The sequence below is a fragment of the Cavia porcellus genome, unplaced genomic scaffold, assembly GCF_034190915.1.
Source record: "Cavia porcellus strain 051 isolate PalLab524CR breed Dunkin Hartley unplaced genomic scaffold, mCavPor4.1 scaffold_8, whole genome shotgun sequence".
NCBI classification, from domain to species: domain Eukaryota; kingdom Metazoa; phylum Chordata; class Mammalia; order Rodentia; family Caviidae; genus Cavia; species Cavia porcellus.
This window is the reverse complement of record NW_026947491.1, coordinates 35,653,104-35,679,285: the sequence shown is the minus strand read 5'-3', so window position 1 is coordinate 35,679,285 and position 26,182 is coordinate 35,653,104. Positions and strand designations below refer to the sequence as shown.

The 26,182-nt window shown below is 34.7% G+C and overlaps 1 protein-coding gene across 3 annotated transcripts in view; it reads right to left on the bottom strand.

The window, feature by feature from the left end:
- Tmem117 (transmembrane protein 117) overlaps positions 1-26,182 on the bottom strand; it is a 487,955-nt gene that overhangs the window by 135,222 nt on the left and 326,551 nt on the right. For all 3 annotated transcript variants that reach the window (XM_003475852.5, XM_063254596.1, XM_013159502.3), the window contains one exon: positions 21,779-21,876. In XM_003475852.5, coding sequence (XP_003475900.1) covers positions 21,779-21,876 — 98 coding nt within the window. The remainder of the gene's footprint in view (positions 1-21,778; positions 21,877-26,182) is intronic.

The following is a 26,182-nucleotide window of genomic DNA, read 5'->3' as shown; positions in this document are numbered from 1 at the left end:
AGTAACACTTTTCTCCAAAGCCTACACGTGTAATTTACAGTAAGTTTTCTTCCAATATAGTTAAAGGCAACACTTGTTAAATGTTACATCTGAATTATGGCTCCCAAAGGATACCTTCGACAGTGGAGTGGGCAGAAATATGCGCACACGGGTTGTTTGCAGCTTTGTGAAGCAGGGAGGCAAATGCAAGGGGAAGGCTCAAGGAGATTAGAAGGCATCAAGAGATGTTTTCTGCAAAAGTGAACAAAGGCGGGAAAGAAAATCTAGAAGTGAGTTGTGCCAAAATTCCTGTATGATTCATGTTATCTGTGCTACATGCTATTCGTTCTCTAGTAGCCATGAACTGGGAAATTAAAACAAAAATCTGGCTCATACATAAACATGGTGCTTGTGGTTTTGGTTTTATTTGCTACTGATATTTCTAAGAACAAAATGATCTTGACTAGGCTAGCAGGTTTTAGTATTTCCAATACAATGTTTAGTAAACATTTTATCTTAATATTTAATGTCACTGCCAGAACAGAAAGTCTCAAACATGTCTTTTTCCCTCTTTATTTTATGATTAGTAGGCTTATTTGATATTTGACATCACTTGTTGAGTGCCTGGTGTACAAAATCCAAATTTTTATTTCCAAACCTGCCCTTCCACTAATCTTTCCATTTCTAAATGGTGTCTTCACCAGCTGTTCAAGGACCTAAGTTTCAAGTCATCTTTGAATACTCTCTTTTTGTTATTCATCAGGTCTATTTTCCTTCTAAAGGACTCTGAAATCTATATGCATCTGTCTCCACCATGTTATGGCTTGTGTCTAGATGTCCCCCACCTACCCAGAGCTTCATGTGATCATAGGTGGGGTTTTTAAGATGTGGCTGCATCTAGAGTGTGTGATACTGGAGCCAAGACTGATTGATTACTAAATTAGTCCACTGACTGGTTTTACAGAGCTTTGAGAGTGAATAATAGGAAAGCTCTCTCTGGGTGTGAGTGCCACTCACTATGGGTGGGTTACCTCTATGAAAAATACGGCACAGGAAGAGGCTGCTGTGGTCACTTGTCACTTGTTGCTTCCTTGCCTCTTCATTGCTCTGTTACTTCTGCCCACCATGAACTGTTTCTCCTCTGCAGTGGCTCTCTGCCATGCCACACTGCCTTAGAGCCAGCCAACTATGGACTGAAACCTCTACAAACCACAAGCTTTAATAAACCTTTTCTCTCTTAACTCTGAGAGTCAGTATTTTGTCTCAGAAATGAATAAAGTAACTAAGACACACCACTACCTGTTGGGTACAAACGATTACAATACCATATGCAATGCCTTCATATCATTAATGCTCTGCACAGAAATGACAGCAATTATTTTATAAAATTTTGCTGTAACTTCCCACTGCAGTCTTTAGGTATCCACAAGACTGCGTACTACAACTTAACTCCCTACTACTTCTTGGACCAACCTTACCTCAAATAATCCGTAATCTTTTCATACTATTTATACTGCTTCCAGTATTTACAAGCCATGATGGGCTTATTTCTATTCCTGGAAATGCTAAGTTTTTTCTTTCCTCAGAACTGTTGTATCACCCATTCCTCTGCATTGTCATAGATCTCCACAAGGCTGGTCCCTTCCTGTCATTCAGTTTTCTGATTAGGAATTCAGAAATTTCCCTGGTCACAGAATTTGAAGTAGCTTCTTTGAAGTACTACCTGAACTACCTTCCTTGTGTGATGAACAATTATGGAATTAACTGGATGATTACTATTTATTTATTCAAGTCTTAATCACACTGGAATATAAACTTCAGGATATGATAACAAGTGCCTCATATGGTTTTCTCATACATGTCCAAGATCTGAAATAGTGACTGACTTATAACAGGTAATAAATATTTGCACAAATTAGTCAATAATTAATCTCTCACCAAAAATTGTGAACAAAAATCCTGTCATTTTCTTTCCAAAATATCTCTAGACTCTACCTACACTTTCTCATTCTCATTCTCATTCTCATTCTCATTCTCATTCTCATTCTCATTCTCATTCTCATTCTCAGCTGTTTCCTCTGGAGTCCAAGCCAATGTGTCAGCTCTCAGGGGTGACTGCAGTATCTTCTTAATTAGTCTCCTTGCTTCTCTCAGTAGCCAGAGCAAAAATGTAAATGAAATCATAGTATGTATCTATTTAAAACTATCCATTTCTATCCCTTTTTAGGAAAAAAAATAACTTCTAAAATAATCTAGCCTCTGACTGTTGCCCAATTTTTCCTAATATTTCCTCCCTAACTTACCCTATCCACAGTTTTTAAAATATTTTGATGGACTAATAGTGAAAGTATAGTATAATTTCTTTGGGCTTTCCCAGTACAGATCTTGATACAGACTTGCATGATACATCACTGTGGGGTCTAGGCCTGTAGCTGGACTCGTGGAGGATATCACTATGGGCTCTAGGTCTTCAGCTGAACTCACGCAGGACACTACCATAGGGATCCATGCCCTCAGTTGGATTCTTTGGTTCTCTAGTGTGTAGACCGATCTCCTGATCTTCTGCATTTGACTGTTTGGGTGAATATTAAAAATAATCCTATGAATTATGTGTTCTGTATTAAATCTTTACCCTTGTAAACCCTGACTACAATAGTTGGTATGATATTTATTATATACATCTAATAGTTTACTAAAGCTGCTATTGCAAAGTACTACAGATTAGATGACTTTAAAAAGCAAAGTTATTTTCTCTTAGTTTCAGAAGCTCAAAATCTGAGATAGTAATATTCACAACGTTGAATTTTTCCCATGGAGTCTCTCCTTGACTAACAGGAGTTTTGTGTCTTCATATGGTTTCTGCTATGTACCCTAATTTCTTCTTATTATTAGGACACCAGTCATTGGACTAGAGCCCACCTTAATAATTCATTTTAACTTAATGCTTCAGTCAAGAGGTGTGAGGGGAACAATTAGAATCAAGACACAGAATTTATATAATATTTTATGATGGCCATTCAGAGTTAAACACGAGAAAGTGCAGGAAATCTATCCACAACACTAAAGACCAGGAATATTCAGCCAATGGCTTGTATCCCACAGCAATGTTCTCCATGATTCCAGAGGAATACCTAGATCCATCCAATGACAATGCCTTCCATGAGTCCATCTGGAGGTCTAGAGCTCATGAGAAGGATTCATATCAGTCTCTTTTACAGATCTGCACTGGGAAAGCCCAAAGGTCAGTGGTGGGAAGCTAGAAGGTCTATGCCAGCAGAGTGAATAAGCTGTGCTGATAGTTTGAGGGTTTTACACTGGATCCGAGAAATCATGTTCAAAATAAGAACCAGGGCTGCCCGAAAAGCACCACGGCCATCCTCAGGGACACGGAGGTCCTGAGCTCCTCCAACAATAATAACAGTCCAGTACAAGCCAGAAAGCCAGAATGACAAGTTTCTCCTTGAGATTTAACAGCCTACATCTTCCCTTCTGGAGCCAAGAAGCAATGATTGATTGATGTAAGGACTAGAGCTCCACTCAGGTGAACCACAGTCACTCTCACCAACAAGGTCCCAAGCTCCTCTGATGACAATTGTCGAACTCATACTGGGGTGAAGATAGTGATGATGAACTCCTCCAGGAAAACCAACAACTCAAAACAGCAACACTTAGAGAAACCTGCAATGCCTACCTCTTCTTCTCTACATCTATAAAAAGAAAGTAAAGATACTTTAAAGATAATACCACGGGGTAAACATTTCTCTTCCAAAAGGAAGAAATAGAAGGATGGAAAAGAATGGGATCAAAGCAAGACTGAAATCAAGCAGGGAAAATATTAAATTTTGTTTCTCTGTCCCAACAACTACTAGTAATTATAATGAGAAGTGAATTCTGAAGGGCTTGAGTTCCATGCCTCTATGTTGTTGCCACTTGCAGCCTGCATGACCTCTAAAAGTGGCTTTCCCACTTGTGCATTCCTTTCCTTAGTATTTATTCCATGCTCTAGACATCTCCAACTTCTTAAAGTTTCCTTCTAGCCTCAGTTTCACTCTCAGAGATTAATGCACTGCCCTTTCAACACTATCTGGTCTCCCACAGTTTCTTCTGAAATATTGGTGGAACTCTTTCTGATCCATGACTCTTGCATTCTTCAGGCCTGAAAAACCAGCACCATGTGGCTGATGTGAAAGTCTTTTGCCCGCTTGAGTAGTAGCAGCCATAACACTTTGCATGTGGCTGCAGAAGCCTGTTGGTTGCCTGGATGAATGAACACACAAAATGAATCCTTCTTTTTTTTTTTTTTTTTTTTTTTTTATCAGTACTGGGGATCGAACTCACAACCACACACTTGCAAGGCAGGTGCTTATGCCGCTGAGCTAAATCCCCAGTCCTTACAAAATGAATCCTGAAAAATCAATTCCCTAGGAAATTCTTCTTTATCAGTGGGGTCCCAGGGATTGTTCTCAAAGGACAGCTTTACAGTGTTGCACCTTTAAAGTAGAAAAGGTTTGAGCATTACTGATTACTAAAATGCCTTTGAACTATCTTCCCTATTATCCTGCTACAAAATACTTGGCTTCTTTTCAATGTATATCTTCAACAATCTAATTCTCTGAGGTCCCAACTTTGCAAATACATCCTTTCTGAGGAAACTAAAAACTTTTCACATCGAATTTTTGCTTCATATTGTCACTGTACATCAGGCTAAAGTTAGCCAGCAGTATACCCATGCCACAGCCCAAACATTAGGCAGCTTTTACATTTTGTCATGTAGTCTAATTAGTTCACAACAGTTAGTTACTCTTGGTCTCCTACAAAATCTTAGGACTTTTGGACATGGGTAAAATGAACACAAATTTTCTTTCTGGATGTAACACATATAGCCTTTAGTCCAATGGCCAATAGACTCCTTACTACCAACAAAAACCTTCTAAGTCTGATTTCTACTGTTTGCATTTCTACTCACCATTGGAGTTTTCTGAGCGCTTGACCAGTAACACACATTAACCATTTTTCATAACATTCTAGGGCTTCTCTGGCTTGCTTCTCCAAATGTTTTCAGACTCTCCCCCAAAACATTTAAATCACAGTCAGGTACAGTTACAGCAACAATCTCCTTCTCCAATCTCTGTTTTAGTCACTTTCCACTCACTGGACAAAATACCCAACACCCACAACTTAATGAAGGACAAATTTGTTTTTGGCTCATGATTTCAGTAAATAGTTGGTTGTCCCCATGGAAGAAACAGGATGGTAGAGGGGCATGGCAGATGAAACCCATAATGAGAAATAAATTAAAATGGACCATGTACCAGATAAAGTTGCTTTAAAATTATACCATTTTCTTATATCTTGGCATCCAAGAAGCAGAGCATGAAGGGAGAAGCTGAAGACAAGAATGTACTCCAAGAGGTCACACACCAGTGACGCACCTCCAACCAGACCCTGCTTCCTAGAAGCACATTCATCTACTGAGCCCACTGGTAGACTAATCTACTTACAAGAATAGTAATCTCATTATGTCAGTTACCTTCCACATACATGAGAGTTTTGGGAGGCACTTTAGACCAAAACCATCATAATTACCACAATATTTTAAGGATATTCCCAGTGACATTATATTTGCATTCCTCACCCCAGGTTAAAGAAGATGGTCATAATACCTTAATGAACTGTGGAATAGGTGAATAAGATAAACTTGAATAAATATTGGTAATATTTCTCCCTGACTATACATAATTGTAAGTGGTTCCCTCATAGGAGAAAAAATGCTTCTCTCATGGGGCTACATTATTTTTCTATCCTTTTATTAAACAGTTAAAACACCATGTAAATGTACAATTTGTTTTTGTGATGTTATTTAGATAAACCAGAATTTCCTTCTGTATACTAAAACAACAATAGATAGCATCTACTTCTCAGAGATTCCAAAAAATATGTGATAACATATTTTAAGTACCATCCTTTGAAGAGAGTTTCAGAGATGTGAGTACTTTTCTTCCTCACATGATCCAGCCAAGGCGCTTTAACCTGCTGTCAGCACAAATTTACTAAAGAAAGTTCCTAAAGTACAGAACATCATGAATGGCTTAAATCAAGTCATGGATGTAGGCAAATAATAATAACTGTCAAATTCATTAACCTCAAAAACCTGCATTTGGTAAAATCATACCTTGTGTAGGAAATGTATGTCATGGTATAGTCAATGGTGAAGACATTCATATGTTAAAATTGATTTATTAGAAATAATAACTATCTTTACATTGCATAAGTATAAAATTAGAACTCAGTGAAAGATTAGAAGAATATAAATATATAAACATGTATAAGTTGTGTGCTAAACAAAAAAACTCATTTATTCACATGGAAAAAAAATCAACTAAATTGCATTTCTAAATTTCATTTTTATAATTTCAACACTGACAACATCGTTTATCTCCAGAAACTACTACTGCAGTATTTTCACATTACAACTGGGGTTATTCAAATCTATGCCGAGTACATTTTAATGTAGTTTAATGGCAGTTTTTTTGTTTGTAATTTCCTGTTTGTGATAGTCAAATCTCATGTCATTAAACACTGTGTTACTTCATGGTATATTAGAAGATAATACCAGTCAGACATATTTTTAGAAGAGTGAGAGTAAAAGTGATGTGTTCTCTGTTGATTGGATAAAATATGTATTTTCCTTTAAAATATAGTCTTTGTTCCTTTGTTCCTTTGCCCATATTACCACTACATGAAGACGTGTGAAGTACAAGGAAAATGCAATAGCCAGTGATTCTACCTTTCCAAGACTGCAAGTACAAATAAAACATTCATATCTAGGGGCACTGAATTTAACATTCCTACTCTATAGAAGAGGGAAGGAAAAGATGCTAGAGAGATGCCTGATGGCTCTACTCTAAGCTTTCAGGATACATCTTTAGAGAGACTGAAAAGAGGACTAAACATGACTGAAATTAAGTGGACCCAATAACAAAGGTATGGTGAATTTTTAAAAATATTTATTTACCATCTGATGTCAGCTGCCCTCACTAATTTACCATTGCAAATGTTATCACTTGCAGAGTAATTCAGCTACTAAGAGTATTCAGAATCATGGTAAAGATTCTAAATACTCTTAGTAGCTGGAAGTGGGGGGACCATATTTATATGGCAGATTTCAGCTGAAAGAAAGAAAAAAAAGAACTTTCCAATGACTTCTAAATTCTGCTTCATGTGCTTTCTAATTCTTGACATTTCATCAAAATACTTCTCTTTTAGATTAATACATTGCTTTTAAAATTCCTTAAAAAATTCATTACCCACTCTTAGCTCCCTTTTTTTCTAGAGTAGGGACATATGAAAATATAGACAAGAGTTATAAATGAGTATATAGGTGATGGTCTAAAAGAAGCTATTTAAATATATTTGTATTTTGTGGGTTCTTAGGCAGACTGACAATGACAGAAAGCTGTAAAGTTTTAGATTGATATATAGATACTGTATATAGATTTTTAAAATATTTTAATGGACTAATAGTGAAAGTATAGGGTAAAGGATTATGATGAATCTGAAACATATGTTTGTACATGCATGTATGTGTAAGTAGGCTTTTGTATACATGTAGGCTTGTATACATGTATAAGACTATGTTTCTCTGTGTGCGTATATATAAGATTATTAGAGAAGATACAAGTATACCTGGAATAAGAATGAGGTTAAAGTTCTTTTCATTGAGTGTGAAGGAAAATGGTAAAGGCTGGGGCACAGAGGAAAGGACTTTCACCAAAACCCAGGAGAGAGAAGTAAAAGCACAGAACACAGTAAAATATAAGAGAGCAAAGGATTAGACCTAAAGTGATGAATCATATTTGTGAAGTCCTCATCTTTGGAAAGGATGATCCAATGGCTGCATGAGGGGAAACAATCATACTTATCAGAAATGTTTTTGATTTTGGAGTTTCTATTTTTCTTTACTGTGCAAAAATAGCTATTCAGGTTGATAAGTGCAACTGTCAAAATTGCTGATCAACGCTTCTGAAAAGTAGGATCTTCTTCCTCTCCCCCAATGGTACAAATTCCTGAAAAGGACATAGAAGTTCCTGTATTCACTAAATTGTTTCAAAGTGGTGTGAGGACAGCAAAGATGTAAAATTAATACAGAGACTTTTGAGACCTGGCATGGGGAATGATATAATGACCAGAGAAAGTAAATGATCAGATAATACCAATTTAGTCAGCACTGTCCACACAAAAGGCTGAGCCAACAACTGAGAACAGGAAAGGTGCAGACAGTTTCCTTCCTCCATCATCATAAAATAGGGCAAGAAAGTCAAGATGATAAGGTGGAAGAGAGAGATCCATACAATCAAATACCTATGCAAAATGATGTTTTCACTAGCTATGAATGAATCTTCTGAAGGTCATTTTTAAAACTTATTTAATTTGAGACGACAACATTCAAAATTCTTTCTGCTATTTTTCTAAATATATAGGATATTGTTATCTACAGACAATCTCCTGTTTAATAGAATACCATGAAAGAGACCATGTAGACCAAAAACCTCACCATTATCACTAACTAATGATATAAAATGTTATAGTTCCTCCAAATCCAAATTCCTAGCAGCTGAGAGTGTGCTCATGGAGAAGACAAAGTCAGTATAGATAAAAAATACATTCTAAACAGAACATCATATATTTGTGTATATATACACACATGCATACATATGTATATGCATACTGCAGATATCACCAACTGAGATGGAAATAATATCAGTAAGACAAACAAGCACAATTAGAAACTTATTATAAAGTTGGAACACTGGCTATAACAAAGCTGTGATTATCTATGCAGAAATATGCAGTTACAAAATCTCCAGTTACAAAGAATAGGTGATTCCTTAATAATTAGAAGGTCCCTCCAATTATTAGAGAAAGGAATAGATGCCTTCTCTTTTCTCCTTCTGTTTTTGTTCACTTCCTTACTTTTGACATAACAAGATTCTCTAGGATGATCTTCTATACTATCAGTCCTGGACCTAGAAAAGGTCATTTCTTCCAAGATCCATGGAATTTTTAATTAGATAATAGTAACAGACAACAAGACCTCAATGCTGAGTGTGCTTCTTATTACAAAGGTATCGTTCTGTTTAAGCTCTCTCAGCAGACAGAGGTACACACTGTTATGTCCCATTTAACAGCGGGAGTAAATTCTGAAAAATGTGTCTTTTTCCTCATTGTGTGAATACTATACCATGTACTTACACAAACCTAAATAGTAAAGCCTACTACACACTTAGGCTCTATGGTATAACCTATGGCTCCTAGCCTACAAATTTATACAGTATGTTACTGTACTGAGACTACAGGCAATTGTAACCATGCAATCTTTGTATCTAAGCACAGAAATGCTATAGTAAATATATTAGACAATAAGAATTTTTCAACTACATTATAAGTTTATGGGACCATCATAATACACGTGCTTGGTCACTGACCGAAATGTTGTACATATGCATGACTATGTTCTAACATATATACAAATGTATCTAAAGCTATTTCAGTATTTGTCCATCTGTCTATTAAGCAAAGCATATATGTCTCTGACTCTAAGCCAGTTCCACATTGCTTATTATAGCATTGCTAATCTGTAAACTCATCCTTCAAAAGTGAAAAATCTGGTTTTCATCATCCACCATTCATCATTCATTGATCCATCCCAGTATACATGTAAAGAAGACTCACGATAGTTAATTGATACCACTATAAACATCAACTTTTTAAAGCAGAATAGAGTTGTTTGTATAGTTTCTCTTGTCTTTAGCGTTAAAGTTCCAAGTCAAAACATCATTCCCTCAAGTTATATATATTTGCATTATTCTTTCCCTTCACATTCAGTGCTACATAATGTCTTTCAACACACAGCTTCTGTTGGGTAGATAGTGTTGCACTAAATAAACATGCTAAAGCAAATTCAATATTTACTTAGGATGTTACTTTGAATTGCTTTGATAATTATTCTAAACACTTCACACCTGTCCAAACACATAGCTGACCCATAGATAAGGACTATTTAGTATCATGAAATTTTAGAATGCAAAGAATTTTGTAAGAAAATGTTTGAATATTTTGTTTAGCAGATGCATTGTCCTGGAGGAGCACTGACTCACTATTTTCCAGGGAATAGAATCATTCCTTGATAAGCTAAAATGTTTAATATCTTCTCATTTTGAATATTTCCTGATAAGTTGCTGGAGTTTTGCTCTGGTTATTATTGTCAACATTTAGTACATCATCTGTAATCTTATTTTCAACCTCCAAATTCTATTTTTAAGAAATTAAGTCCTTAAATCTCCTAAAGATAAACCAACACGAAAAGTATCATTTGGGATTTTATATATGAATTTGAGTAAATCATCTGTTAATACATTGTTTTATTGGCATATTAAACTATATACTGAACAACTTTTTTCATGTGTAATTCCTATAATTGAGAAAATGATATACAATTACATCAAGTTAAACTACACAGAATATCTTGATTATTACTACTGCCTTATACAAGCTGTTATCTTACTATATCCGATCATCAAAAACTTCTTTAGATTGAATTTTATTGATTTTTTAACAAAACAAAAAATAGCACCCTGGAAAGCAATATGACAGAGTAAAAAGACTATTACACTGGGATTATTAGTTCCCTGTGTTCACTGCCACAGGGACATGGACTCATTTTGAGACGCGTTTTGTGGCTTATTTGCATTTCCATTTCTTTGTCACAAAATGAGGGTATTAGGGGTACAGCAAATAAACACTAAGGTACTTGGATTTTGTGCCTTTCTTTGGTCAACTTAAATCCATTTGCAAGGAGAAAGAAAATATAGTAAATATGTATGTTAAAAATATGGCTGATGTTGGTTAAATGTGTAAAACAATTAAATATATTTGTCATGGTATTTTGCAGACATTGAACACAGCCAGCCCCTACTCAGATCTCAGTTTTTCTTTTTCACTATCTATGCAAAGCTTTTTTTCTTTAAAACATGCCTAATAATGGTAAAACATCTTGTAGAACAGCAGTACAGATGAAAAGAAACAGAGACTATAAGAGTCCAGTACCAGGGACACAGAAAGCACTTAATAAATGGTAGTTGTTCCAAGATAAGATTTTAGGGATATTTCAGTAGAGAGGTTTATGGTTTTGATCTAAATGTTCCCAGAAGTCTTGTAATCAGAAATGGAGCTTTTGGAAGGCTACTGGATCATGGGAGTAATACTCACCAGTGGACTAAAACATGATGAGTTCATAGCTAAATGGGCTGTAAGGACATGGTGCCTAGTTAAAGGTGGTCACAAGAGGCAAGAATTGGAAGGGTATATTCTTGTCCCCAGATCCTCCCTTCCTCCCTGTTCTCACTTTTTAGCTGCCATGAGTTGTGCAACTATCCTGCCATGTTCTTCTGGAATGTTCTTTCTGCCTTGGAACCAGTCAACCATGGACTGAATTTACTAAAACCAGTTGCCAAATAATTCTCTCTTCTTTTGTGTTATGGGTATCAAGTATTTTTCCTAAGCTAGGAAAGTGACTAATGCAAGATATAATGACTGACAAGCAATGTGTCTTACATAATTTAAAGAATAAATATCTTTTAGTATCTATATGCAACAATTCTAACATTCTGACTTCTTGTGTGTTTCTTTTTCTTGGTTAATATTTCTTGTTATGGCCGAGATATCAGACATGTTGAAGTGAAAATAACAGGTTTCCTTTTTTGCTTAGAAGAAAACCTTCCAGATTTTTACTGCTACTTATGATATTAGCTATTGATTTTTCAGATATGATCTTTATTAACCTTTCATGGTTAATTTGAGAAGAGGCTTTTTTCATGAAAGGGTTTTGAATTGTATCACATAATATTTCTGTATTTATTGAGAAATCATTATTTTTCTTACTCTGAAAGCAGAAGGCATTCACAGGAAGAGATCTGACCACTAGGGAAAATGTAGGATATTGATACTGCGATGTAACCATCATTGCTGTGGGGAATGCATGCTAAATCTGGGTGGTAGTAGAAATCTGATCCCAAAAATAGACTCATCATTGATGGGGACTGTCACTAGTCTAGATTTGTGTTGGATAAGCCTTCTCTCCACTCTCTAGTTCCCTTAGCTTTGATCCATGGCTCACTCAACAAGTAATGATTTGTTCTACCTCATTGTGGTAAATAATTTGCCCTGTAGACAACATCAGAGTATTAGTTACTTGCAATTCTGGTTTTGAAAACCAATTAGTTGTGAATTTCCAGCAGTGACTAATGTAGCACAAAATTGAGTTTACAGATTGCCAGTCTGAGAACCAGTCTGAACCACAGTGAATTTTGGGCGCTAAGCATTCAACAGTACTTTGACGATATTAAGGTTTTATTGTTCCCTCATTCAGTCTGCAAAAAGCTGATGGACAGGTATGATCCAGATGATTTAAACAATGACAATTGTTTGTATAAAGTCATCCCAAGTTTTAAAAAATCTTAATTCAAGCAGGTAAATGTTGATCAATGCATACAAAACTAAACATTTTATTTAGAGAGCTGTCAAGCCAGTAAACGACATTATTTTAGTAACATATGTCTTAAGGAGACATTTACATAGTGGTCATTTTTAAAAATGAAAATAAATACCTCAACGTATTCCGTGAATGGTCAGTAGAAGATGTAAGAAACAGCAAGAGTTAAAAGATCTATAATTTTTAATAGGTTGAGTCATAGTAATATTTGTAATTTTGTCAGCATAAATAGTGCTGATAGAATCCAGACATGTTCTAAGTCAAGGCATGATTTGGAGATGAAGAATTGGGAATAATAAGTGAATTTTTCATCTACTGAAGAAGACAGTGCAGTCACATTAAGCTTAGGAAAGAATCAAAAGACAGGCTTAGATTTCTTACCTTATTGAAAGAAATCAAGTTGCCAAACTTGGTTAAATGCTGCTTTCTCTTTACTCTAATTTATTATGCATTTTAAATTAGTACATTTATTCAAATTTGCATGTTATACTATACCTAATATTGTATATTATGCGTGAACCTAAGAAACTTTGAAAATATGACTGCTACTTTAGAAGCACTGTATGTATGACCAAGGTCTCATGGCTCAGGAGAATATTCCATTTAACCAGCACTTTAAAGACTGAAGAGAAATAACTGTTTTCTAATATCTGCTACACAGAGAATCTAAAGTAACTCCTAACCTACACATAAGGGCATTTTGTTCCAAAGATTAATAAATCCATGATGGCTCTTGAGATTAATATTGCTATTTCTAAAGTTTAATAACTACAACAAAGGTATATAAAAAGGTAATATTTAAGCAATTAAAGAGTCATTTAACTTTTTTCCCTTTCAACTTCACTTACCTTTAGTAAATGAAGAAAATATTCCTAAGACAAAAATCAGTATTAGTTTCTCTATAGGGACAGTGTTGCATTTCCTCGGTTCTACATACCTCAACATTTATATTTTAATAAATATTAAATATATTTTATTAAATATTTCTCTATTTTTTCAGAGAAAATAATTTATGATGAACCCATTAACCATAAAATCAAAATACCTTAAATTATCTTTTGGTTATTTTCAATTGTCTCCTATCTGAATAAATTTTCAAAACCATCACAGAGTATGGTAGAATTGAAGTCCTTATCAAAATAATCAACTCAGTAAGAATGTTTACTGTATGACAGACACCACTTATCCTAGATTACACGCTTCTGTTCTTAGAACAGGATCATTCAGGACATCGAATTACACTTCTCCCAGGGAGTCTTATTAAAGAAATATACAAGCTGCAGGCTGCTTCTTTGTGTAAGGGTTGCATAACCATACATATACAAACTGCCTTGAAACCTAATGAACTGATAAACTCAACTTGCACATCTAAGTTATTTAGAGAGGCACACACACCAAAGTTCTCAGTTAGAGAAATATAATACCAATAGATATCATAATTAAAAGCAAAAGCCATGGGCAAGGAGTATCCTTGGTATCTTTGAGGGCCAGACAGAGGCAATTGTGGCTAGAGCAGAGGAGCTGAGAGGAAGAGATGAGACTGAAGTCCTGTAGATTGAGGCTCCCTCCCACTAAGAATGAGCTAAGCCAGGAGACACAGAGGTATTGGTTGCGGCTGAGCCTGTACATACAGGCAGTGATGTCCCAGAGCAAATAAGGCAAGCATCAGAGCTCAGGCAGCCTAGCCCAAACATGCAGGCAGCAACCCTGCATTGCCAAAGAATTTTCCAGCACTGAAAGGAAATGCGCAGATCAAAGCTCAATCAGCATCAGCCAAGTGAGATGGTTCTCAGATTTCCCGGCCTAAATTCTTAGGGACATGACAAATAAGTTATTATTCTTGAACTCAATGTGATAAAGATAGAAATGTTTTTTAAAATTGCTATTTATTACTTTAGTTCATTTCTTTAAATTATTAAAAGATGATATAGTTTTAAACATTTAGACTATTTATTCTGTCTTCTTACTAAAAAATGACAATTATACACCTAGTAAAATTTCATCACAGAATTTATAGTTGTTTTAATTCAGTTTATAATATAAGTAATTAAAAATGTGTTCCATCTCTTCAACAGAAATGGATATAAAATAGATAAGGTAAAGCAACAGATTGCCAAATCAATAAGTATATTTAATTCTTCTCTAGGAAATGCTCATTTACAAATATTTTCCTGTGTCTTTTCCACCTTCTTGCTTGTTGGCTGCACCCTATCTTCCCAATTCTTTCTCTCTTAATCATTCCTTGACCTAGAACACTATCTGGCTTCTATGAAGATCACTCCAAAAAGTCACGTTCGCAAAGGTCCCCACTTATGGTTTTCTTGAAGTAAGTCCCACGGAAAATCTGCATTTCGATATTACTTGATCTATTGTTGCTTTTGCCAAATGTCAAGATAAACTCTCTTTTTATGATATTTATGACACAAACTTTTTGGTTTTTCATTCTTTATGTGCACACTTTCTGCCATTTTCATAGGCATCTGCCTGTTCTTAAGTACGAGAGCTGTTCAGATTTCACAGTAGCAGATCTTTATTCTCACTCGGTACCTAATCACTTTCCTTCAAGCACCATTTACATTTAGATATCATCTATATGAAAGTAGACATATAAACTGAAATTTAGTTCTTTCTATATTTCTGTCTCCAACCTCACTACCAAGCTCTACTCTACATAAAAAACTGTTGATTGGGCACCTTTTTAAGCACATTAACCTCAACATGCTCTACTTTCAACTCATTATTTCCTCACTTAAGACTGATTCTCTACCAATACCTCCTATCTCTGGACAAAGTAATCACCTCTTGAGTTGCTCAAGCCTAAACACTGTAGCTCAAGCTACACCTGACTTCTCCCTTGTCCCCATTCCACCTGCCTAACTAATTATGGTGTGTCCCATTTCCTGCTTATTATGAGTGGATGCATTGGCTTTGCTCTAGATCCTTATAAAACCAAAATCTGGAGCTTTCTTAGCATCACATCACAGCACCCATACCCATGGTTAGTATTATCTCTTCCTGCCCAACCTCTGTATTTTTCACTACACTAAATACTACCAAAATCCACATTTTTTTCTTTCAAATTTGTGTTCTTGGAACCCTGGACAGCACTTACCACCAGTAAGGAGGGATTATAGCAAATTTATGCAAAGGTTTAATGAAACACAATAGTGTATAATGCTGACTAAAGAAAAAATGCTTGAGTCTGGCTGTCCCCAATCTGTCAGCAGCCCACACATGGCACAAGACAGGGCTTGCTTCCTGGAGAAACACAAGGTGAAACACAATTGTATGCCTGTGGTACTTTGGTGTTCCACTGACCTTGCAGGTCTAGGTACAGTGGTCTGATCATAGGTTCAGAGAATAGTGGTATGCAATGTGGCATCTGGGGGGATCTCCTTCTGAGGGTGGCAGCCATCATTGATTCCCTATTGTCTTGTTTTGAAGTCCTATCATTTCCATTGTTTTGTTGGGTTGAATTTTATTCTCTTTGTTGTTTGAGTATGCTAAATCCAATGGCATTAGCAGCTCTTTCAAAGATAAGATGTATTATGGTAGCAATCTTGGACTTACTATAGGGTTGTTTTAAAGTCTGTTACTACATTCATTGTTTTGTTTTATTGTTTGTATTCTATTCTGTTCTGTTTGATTTTTAGCATATCCAAAGTTACCTGCAACTATTTTGAAGACATCAAATGGCATTATGGTAACTATTGTTGATTTCATAATGTTTTGAAGTCCTGTATCATTTACACTGGCTTGTTTTGATTGATTGTATTCTATTTTAATCCTCTTTAAAATGAAAAACACAGTGTGTAGTGATGCCAGAATTAATATCTGGACAGGAGATTTGAAGCACTATTATTTTCAATCACTACTACAGTATACTCATCATGTTGTATTTACTTAAATAAGTTAATCAAATCCAGCTACTCTTAATTTAGCAATGTTAGACTGTACACAGGACACATGACTATATTCAGGCATAGATCTCAGAGTTAAATCTCTAAGTTATTAAAATAAAAACTTTTTAAATGAGTATATCCACACAACATGAGAAAACCATAATCAGACATAAGTCATATTTTTATCTATATTTTAATCAGACTTTGTATCTCATATCTGCTGAGAATCAGTTGAAGTACATTCTTGAGTTTTTTGGGTTTTAGAAGTTTTAAAAGTATCCCTACTTGAATTTCAGCCTACTAACTTAAGCTATGTGTACAGTTAAGGTAACTAACTTACTGGGTCTAATAAAAACTGTTTTCCCTCAATTACAGAGGCAGCTTTTAATCAAGAATGGACAACTAGGTCTACAGAAACATACTGAAAAGAATTAGAGAATACATTAAATTGTAATTAGTACATCTCTCTGAGAAAGTAGAAAATGTACATTTTTTTTCTACTCAAAATCTTCAAGAATCTTCAGATTTAAAAAAATTTAAAAGTGATTTTTTCCAATCACTTTGGAAGACTTTCTAGAGCACCCTTAACTTATTGTTGTCCAGGCTTTGCACGAATCTTTTTACTGGTGAAGAGTTCAAGACTACATTGGACAGACACATTCATAGGGGTGCACTATTTCAGGGAATTTTCTCATACATGAAAAGGAAGTCTGCTTCTATAAGATTTACACAAAGTGGTCTATAGTATGCTTTCTGGAGCAAAGTAGAAAAATTATTCTCTCTTTATCATTTTAGTCTTACAATAAAAATAGTATCATAGGCTACAAGAGATTGCAAAGGCTAGTAAAAAAACATTTCTTTTGTCAAAAGAGATAAATAATAAAAGGAAAGAATAGAGGGGTTAAGAGAGGGAAGAAGAGAGAGAGGGAGAGGAGAAAGAAAGTCCAAAGTAATCGTACAAGTCATAATGTGAGATATTGGCGGAGTTATTGCTAAAACTCCTCTCCCTGGCATTTCCCCTGATTCTTAGGTGTTTCATTATTTGATGTTTCTATTATTATCCTATGAGTCTCCCATACCACATTTAATGTAAATTAAGATATACTTTCTAGATTAACTCTTATCTGGATAAAGTCAAACAACTAATTTCACTTTGTTATACATTAATAATCATGATATTAAAAGCAGGAAATATATTACTCACTACATTTGCTTCCTAGTTGAGCACTAAGAGGATCAAGGATAAGAGATGGCCACCCAGAATATTAACCCATTTGAAAATACAAGACACCAAAAAAAACATATTAGCCTCTTTACATACCAAAATGGAACAGAAGTACACAACTCTATACAGATACATACAGCAACACATTACTATCATTTTGCCTTCCAGCTTCTCCTCTGCATGCCAAGTAATCACAGACCACAATATTTCCCAAGTATATTGCCAATATCTCACTTAACTTATCATATTTATAGTCCCCACCACCAATGTCTTTGTCCTTTTTTGTCCAGCCCATAAGACCCATAATCAGCTTTATGTTATGTTACACAACATTTCTAAGGATGAGTTTCTATATACATCAGTAAGGTACCCCCCATCCCCAAGCCTCAGTGACTTAATACTCACGTACTCTACTTGTTCCCTGAGTTGTTAAGGAGTTGGGTTTAGCATGCCTCTTTTCAGCTAGGCACAGGATTCCACAACTGCTACCAAGAAAAGAACTTCTTTCAAGGGCTTCTTAGTGAACACTAAATGTTTCTACTAAGATTTGACACCTGCCACTTTTCTTCACAACGTCATTAGTCAAAGCAAATCATGTAATAAGAAAGGGCAGAAAAATAGAATCCTTTCATGTGTCTGGAAGGAGCAGACTCCCAAACCCTTCTTTTGCCAGTCCCTCAACTAAACACAAATGAGATCTCCCCTTATGTAATAATGATAATGAGATAAGTCTCTAGGAAATATCAACACAAAATGCTTCCAAACATAAGCATACCAACTGTTTGTCAAGGGAATAAATAAAACAGGATGACAGGAGATAAAATGGACACCTGCTATGGCTTTTGTCTGGGTGTCCCCTCAAAGCCTCACATGATCATAGAGGCCACTGAGCCTATTGTTTGTGATTGTCTTGTTGTCTAGCACTGGATTGGCAGTGTAAGTGCTGCACCTGCCCAGACACGGGTAGCCAGCATACAATATAAGAGGGGGAAAGAGGCCTGCTTTTCCTTTTTGCCTTTTTCCTTCTTGTTGCTTGTAGCTGTCATGAATGGCTGCCCCTCAGCCAGGCCACCCTGCCTTGGAGCCAGGTGAGTATGCACTGAAAGCTCCAAAAACTATAAGCTAAATAAACCTTTCCTTCCTTCATTTTGGGCATAAGGTATTTTGCCTCAACAAGAGAGAAGTGACCAAGACAACATCATATTACTTGTTATTTATGTATCTGCTCTTTTGCTTTGGACAGCGTCAATAAAATTAATGGTTGGTAATACCTCTAAAAACAAAAGAGCATAGAACAATTAAATTAAATTCTCAGACCTTTATTCCATTTATTATCAGAAGTTCTGAAAAAATGTCTTTGGAAGAGATCAATGAATATTCTTTCTTATTTACTATTTCAAATAAATCCATAATTTATTCACCCAGTGCTGCAGTAACTTCATCTTTGCATAGTTAAGGAGAAAAACTGGGATGGTTTTTGTAAGTGTAGAGACATTTGTTACTAATTGTCAAGGAAAAACACAGTTATACAGCTCCAACAGACATAGTTCCTTATAGGTATTTGTGAATAAAAGCAGATCAAGGACTGAGAGATAAGTTCATTAGAACAAGTCACTCTTTGTTCAAACTACTGCACATAATCACTCTGAAACTTATAAATACGCCCTTTGAAAAATTTCTCTTCTACCACATATTTTTACACGAGTCTCTCTTTCTTTAACTGGAACAGAATCAAACTATGATTATATGAGAGGGTAACATAGAGTATGCAAATATTCTTTTATTAAAAATCTTGCCAATGTTTCCTTTATTCTAGGTCCTAAAGCTAAAAAGAAAAACAAACGCTCCTAATACTGGCTAAATCCATTTTGTCTGGAAAGCATGAAAGATCTTTTTCCTCCCAACATGATTTCTATGTGCAACTTTTTGCATTAGATTTTCCTTTTTAAAAATAATGAATAGTGTTGCTTTAAAAATGCAACTGTACAAAATGGATAAAATAGAAAAATATTTTAAAGTAGAATTTAAAATTTTAAATCAATTATTTTATATTTGATGTGATTCAAGTAGTACTTTTGAATAACAGTAAAAAACTACCTCTTAAATACATTATCTAATGATTGATTTTACAGAAACAATGACTATAAGAAGAAGTATGAATTTTGATTTACTCTCCTTTTAAGAATATTACCTATTTTTCAGTGACTATATTTAAAGCAGGACTGCACTATCGGTTCTCTAGGTTGGCCTTGAACTTGCTATGTAGTTCAGTCTAGCCTTGAATTCATAGTGATCCTTTTGTCTCAGTCTCCTCAGTGCTAACATTGCAGGCATGCACCACTATGCTCAGCTAAATTATAGTTTTTAAAATGTTTAAATTATGTTTTATATTACATATTTGTCATGTATTATAACATATGCCAAAATTAATTCTTTGTATAAAATAGATTGATAACAGACTGGAATTAAAATGTTTAAGGAAAATTATACTAAGATACTTAAGAAAAAAATCTAGCATGGACTTCTTTCATCTGAAACTGTAATTAAGCATAGCTAATGATAACAGCCACGGGACCTTCAGATTACTACAGGCAGGGCTCACCTATGCAAATAATGTATGCAAACATGGTAACTGGCATTAAGCAATCATCAATAGACCAACCTTGATAATAGATTAACTAATACAAAGTGTGTATACCCAGCAAATGGATGATCTTTCACAAGCCAGTTCATAAACACTTATGACATCTCTTCCCTAGTTACAATTCTTCAAACTCCTGTAAGAGAATTCTGTAGCATAGGCGGTTTCTCAGAATTACAACTGTCTTTAGCACAATCAGCTAAAGAAGAATTGAAGGTAATCATTTGGAAATGTGCACACCAATTTATATAACCTCCATTCTCCCAGAAGGTGTAAATTATAATGACTAATGTGTCAGAGATCTAGGCCTATAATAACTGCTCTCGTCTCATAAGGTTGTCAGGATTAAATGAGTAAATACATAGACTGTAAGGTCCAATGTTTATAACAAAACATACCTTCAATATATATTTATTATAATTATTATTTTTAGACACTTTATATGAAGCAAAAGCAGAAAAATATATGAAGGTTAAACAGCACAATAAAATAGGTCAAATGACTCATAGGGATAAAATATTAATAAACAGCTACAAACCATATTTATTTTCACATTATCAAAAATCCACTTTTGTTTACACTAAGAAAAGAAGTTCAAGATGTCATATATCTTTAGTACTATTTAATGATAGTGCTGATGCACAAGATATAACATAGATTGATTTTCTTCAAACACATATTTATCATGATTCGGGTAGCTTTCACATTGAAAAAAAAATCCAGAGTTATATCTAAAAATAGAGTTTTCTCCTTTCCTTTCAAAAGGCAGGTGCATGGGCTGAAATTTTCCAGCATAAACTATCAAAAATTAAAGTGCTTCTTATATAACTTTTCATAAAATTGGGAGAACCATTATGCTGGCAGAATAGCCCAAAGTCAGATGCCATCACCTTTTTGATACCTCTACATTGCTAGGTTTCCTCTATTTTAACATATTGAAATATATAAAAAAAAATGGTGACTGCATCAAACATAAATCTAGCAATAAAAATATATTGTTTTAAATGCCAAAGCAAGAAAACAACGTAAAGAAAATCTGACAATGTTTCACATGTTATTTGTAAAGAGATTTCTTTTATGTATTGCTTCCTCAGACCATTTTTTAAAATTTTGTTTTGTTTTGCTTTGATGATTTGAAAACTTACTTCTGGTCAAGCAGCACATCACTATATTAGCACAACTTGCTTTACCAATGCACACAAGATAACAGTTTATAAGATATCATGCAGCAATATTTAAGCAGAAACTAACTCAGAAAGTAAAGATGATTATATTGGCACTTTTCTAGGTAGAACTCTATTCTACCTATCTAAGTATCTAGTAAGAATTCCATTCTATCCATCTACCTATATATCTACCTGCCCTATTGTATTCTATTCTGTTCTATTCTATTCTATTCTATTCTATTCTAAGAAAAACTACATATAACTCAAGTCTTTTAGTGAATGAGGCAAGGCAGAAATAAATAAAATATTTCTTACCAAAATAAAATGATCCTAACTTTTCCTTTCTTCCAAAATGCTCTTGCAGATTTTCCCCAATCTGGATAAGTTTTGTCCTGAAGCATCATATCAGTGACCTGAAGCAATGAAAGAAACCTATTTAGCACTTTCAGATCTTAAATTCAGTTTTAAATAAACTTGTAACTTACATCCAATTGAGAGAAAAATATGTACATACGTTAACATTAAAATATGTGGAGAGATAAATATTAGAATCATATATACCTCATTAAAGTAAAAACATGTATTTACATATTTTACATACTGAATGAGCACAGTTTATGTCATTCAACATGTTAAACGTTGAAACTTTTTTAAACACCAGTTAAGATTACTATTTATAAGAAGGCACCTTTGAATGCTAATGTTTCCTCAGAAACAAACCCACAAAGGATGACTGATAAACACAGGGAACATTTACATCTTTATTACACTAAAGACACACTGCCAAGAATGATGGCATGTGTTCTAAGAGAGAGGAGGGATTTTGAGTATTTTGGAGGGATTAATGGCAATGTGTTATAATGTATTTTTAGAAATTTAAATGTTCGCCAGATTTTTAATCACATTTCATTGATCAATCATTTATAGTAATGTCTGTAAAATAAAAACATCACAGAATATCTTCTCTCACATTATTCACCAGATCCTGCACTGTGTGACTTCTCTAAAGTCACAATGATCATGAAAGGTCAATCAGTTCAGGACACTGAGATAGCCTCCATAGGCAACTAAGGACACTTTAAGTAGCACTTGCAGAACTGTTTCAAAAAGTAGGAAGAATGCTGGGAAAAGTAGATTCGAAACAAAGAGGGACTATTTTGAAGAGGGTGATGGCAATGTATCTATTGCCATAATAATTTTTCATTTTAAAAAGTCTCCACATTTTTCAACTATACCTTGTATGTAACAAATAAAATGCCATATTCTTGTTTCTCTAAATCAGAAAGTATGAAATACAAATACACCTTGATATATCTAGAGTTTTTGCTCTCATTTATTAAAATATTATCTTTTTTATTTCCCCGTTTTTCATTCAACTACATGTGCAGCACAGTACTTACCCACAGTTTTACAATACAGCCACCCAGTTAGCATTCTCCCACCTAACATTCTATGCCTTCCTCCAAGCTCTTGCCCATATGCAGACTCTGCCTGTCTTCTTCAGCCCACGCTGCAGCACCACTGTGGCGTCCTCCCTGTTCTCTCCTCTGGTGCAGCCCTTCCATTTCCTGACCCCTTCTTCTTCTTATACCATGTATCTCTCTCCATCTTCGACTTTATTTTCATATGTACACACATCTCTCTCTCTCTCTCTACTAGGCTTCAAAATCCCTGAAGGTGAAAAAGCATCTTCTTATCCTAATGTCTAAGGATCTTTGAAATACAGTGGACTAAAGTATTTACTCAAATTGGAAATGACAAAATGAATTAAGATATAAATACTTGTTTTTAAAGATCTATTAACAAAGTAAATTGCTCATTAGCCACATAATATATTAATGGTTTCAGCAAATGTCCAGTGTGTCACACAGAGGTAACCTGTTAATAAAAGCATTTTAAGAGTCTTATGAAGATAAGATGTTAATATCTTTTTTCCTAAAAAATGAATTTGTGTTTATTCGCACATTCTCCCCCTCATCTTTTCTTTTCCAGAAAATCAACCCTCAACCCTCCCTTAAAAAGGAAAGATTATTCTACTAATTAGAATTTTAATTAATAATGTTAAACTCAAATACACAAGGCAGATTCAAAATTAAGAAAGTTGATAAAGAATGGCATACATTTCAATGAGTAAGGAAGAATTTTCATTACTCATTAAGGTCTACTTATCACATGACTTTAAATCTTTAGCATTGCACTTATGCATATCTTCCAATATTTGCCTTGAAATAGATGAGGTCTAATTATTTTTAAGGAATGATTGTGAGTTAATGAGTAATTTCTCTGGATCACTGACCCCTTTCAAGAGCTTGCTTCTCAAGCAATCACAACTTACTGTGTTACACAGAGGCCACAGTATGCTTCCTGAATGCCCTCTCTGGCTTGCCATTCCTTGCCATGCTCACCTCAGAGGCAACCAGAAGAATGGACAATGAACACAATTCCAGGAAAGATTTCAGCTTGACTCATTTGTATTCTATCTCTGAGAATAAAGTTCCCAAGATTCTCTTGGTTGATAGGCACTAAAGTTAGGTCCCTGCCCTTCATCGAATACCAGTAGATTTATGTCAGCTCTGCCTAATTTAGGCTTATAATAATTTTATGTGATGTAGCTTCACTGTTAAATCTGCAAAGATTCACCAACCAAGCAGTTTTAATATAAATTCCCAGTTAATTTCTTTAAACTGTCAATCATGTTAATAAATGTGAATGTAACTAGCATTAAGAAATCAAAAGAGAAAAAACATTTGCTCATTTTAAAAGAAATCGTTTGTTTTTGATTTTTCTCTTCTATTTTTTTGATCCTTTAAGATTACAGAATTTTATTCCAGATTAATGCCCATGGAGTATTTTTTCCTCCCTAATGATTAATGGTATTTATCAAAATGAGCAATGGGAAAAAGATAGAATAAAATTAATCATAAATCGAGTGAATTTGTCATTAAAAATTTAAGTTGAAAGCAGAGAAATTCAAATCCTGTATATATTGGGGCATGACGGTCTTTTAACTTCCCTTAAGGAAAGATTTGCTGTTCTTCTAAACATACCAATTTCAACAACTGCTCCATCATTATCTCCTTGAATAGCAGCAACGCATGTCAAATATTTTATCAAAACTTCAAGGTCAAGTAAATAAATAATAAACATTATAGGGTTCAACAGGTTTTAAAAAATATTTAATTAATTCTGTTCAATATTTATCTGTTTCCTAGAAGAGTTTGCATGACAACAAACATTTTCAAGGAACAAAATGATTACTGGCTAGATTTTATTCAATTTTCAATATTTTCTCTAGGGCATGTTCTGGGAAATACTTTCGTTTCTAGAGAAAGGCAATCTGCTGCTGTATGACCAATTATTACAGCAGCATGCTTTGTAAGAAATGACATTCAAGGATAAAGCATTTTCTCAGGAAAGTGGCAGGATGAGGCTAAAACACATTCTTCCTGAAGCCAAGCAGCTGGTCTTTTTCACCCTAGTTCCAACTCTTTATTTTAAATCATATCATCAGATCAATCTTGGGTCACTTGCAGCTAAATTGGCAGCTGCAAAGACAGTCATTAAAGGGATGCATTCAATAAAGGAAAATCCAATTACCTTTTGCATTAGAGAAATCAAATTCATTTCTTTGTTGGTCAAGGACAATCTTTGTGAGGAAAGATGCAGGAAAGGGAGACTAAAGCAGAGGTAAGAAGGTGGCCATGCAGTATAAATGCAGTATAAAACCTGTTGCTGCTTCTCTCACAGGCAGATACTAGAATTTGAAATGGCAGGTTTTTCTTTCTAAGGTAGAGAATTTATTTAAATGTTTGAAGTTCACAATCCTCCCCCTCCTTCTGCTTTCCTGTCTCCTAGGACTCTGCCCAGAACACAGAACTTCATTATACCACTTACCAACTTACACTTTGTGGAGTCTTTCTCAGGAGCCTACATGCTATTTTAGGAGATAGGTATTGTGCAATCTGAGCAAAAATATACATTTTGAAGTTTAGAAGTCAGTAAATGATTGTGAAAACAATTTGCCTCTGCAGGCATCCAAGTGAAATCTTTGTTCCACTCTGAATCAGGCCTGTCAGACGCTACAGCAAGAACAGCCGCAGCAAAAGAGAAAATGACAGACATTTTCCATAGAGCTTTATGGATTACTATATTCTTAGGTGTACTTTTCTTATTAGTAGTCATAGTAACTTTATAAAATAAATAATTATTCCCCACCTTTCACCAATGGAAAGAGAGGAAAAAACTCCATGATATTAAATAATAAACGAGGTCACACACCTAATATCCTGTTACATGCACCAGGTCCCAGCCTGGGGCCAAATCCTAGCTCTTCATTTCTTACCAGTTTTTATTTAAGGCAAAGCAATTAACCCCTTTGTACCTCAAAATGTTATTCACCATCCATGAACCTATAATACATATCAGCAGGAGTTAGAGTTCTGCTTCTTTTTCCTCTTTACCCCCTTTAGTATCCTATTTTACTATGTTACTCTTGCTATTAACCTTTAACTAATATTTTATATCTCTATTTTATTCATCATTTTAAAATCATATTTTCACTTTCTCATCTATGAAAGCTTTTTACATATTATTTCTGTGATTTGGGGGTTTAGGAATGTTTATATATTCTGCATTTTTTTAACACTGACCCTGTAATTAAATGGACTAGATGATCTTTTCTAGTTTCTTGGCTAGACTTTGTCCACAATTTCCAATGCC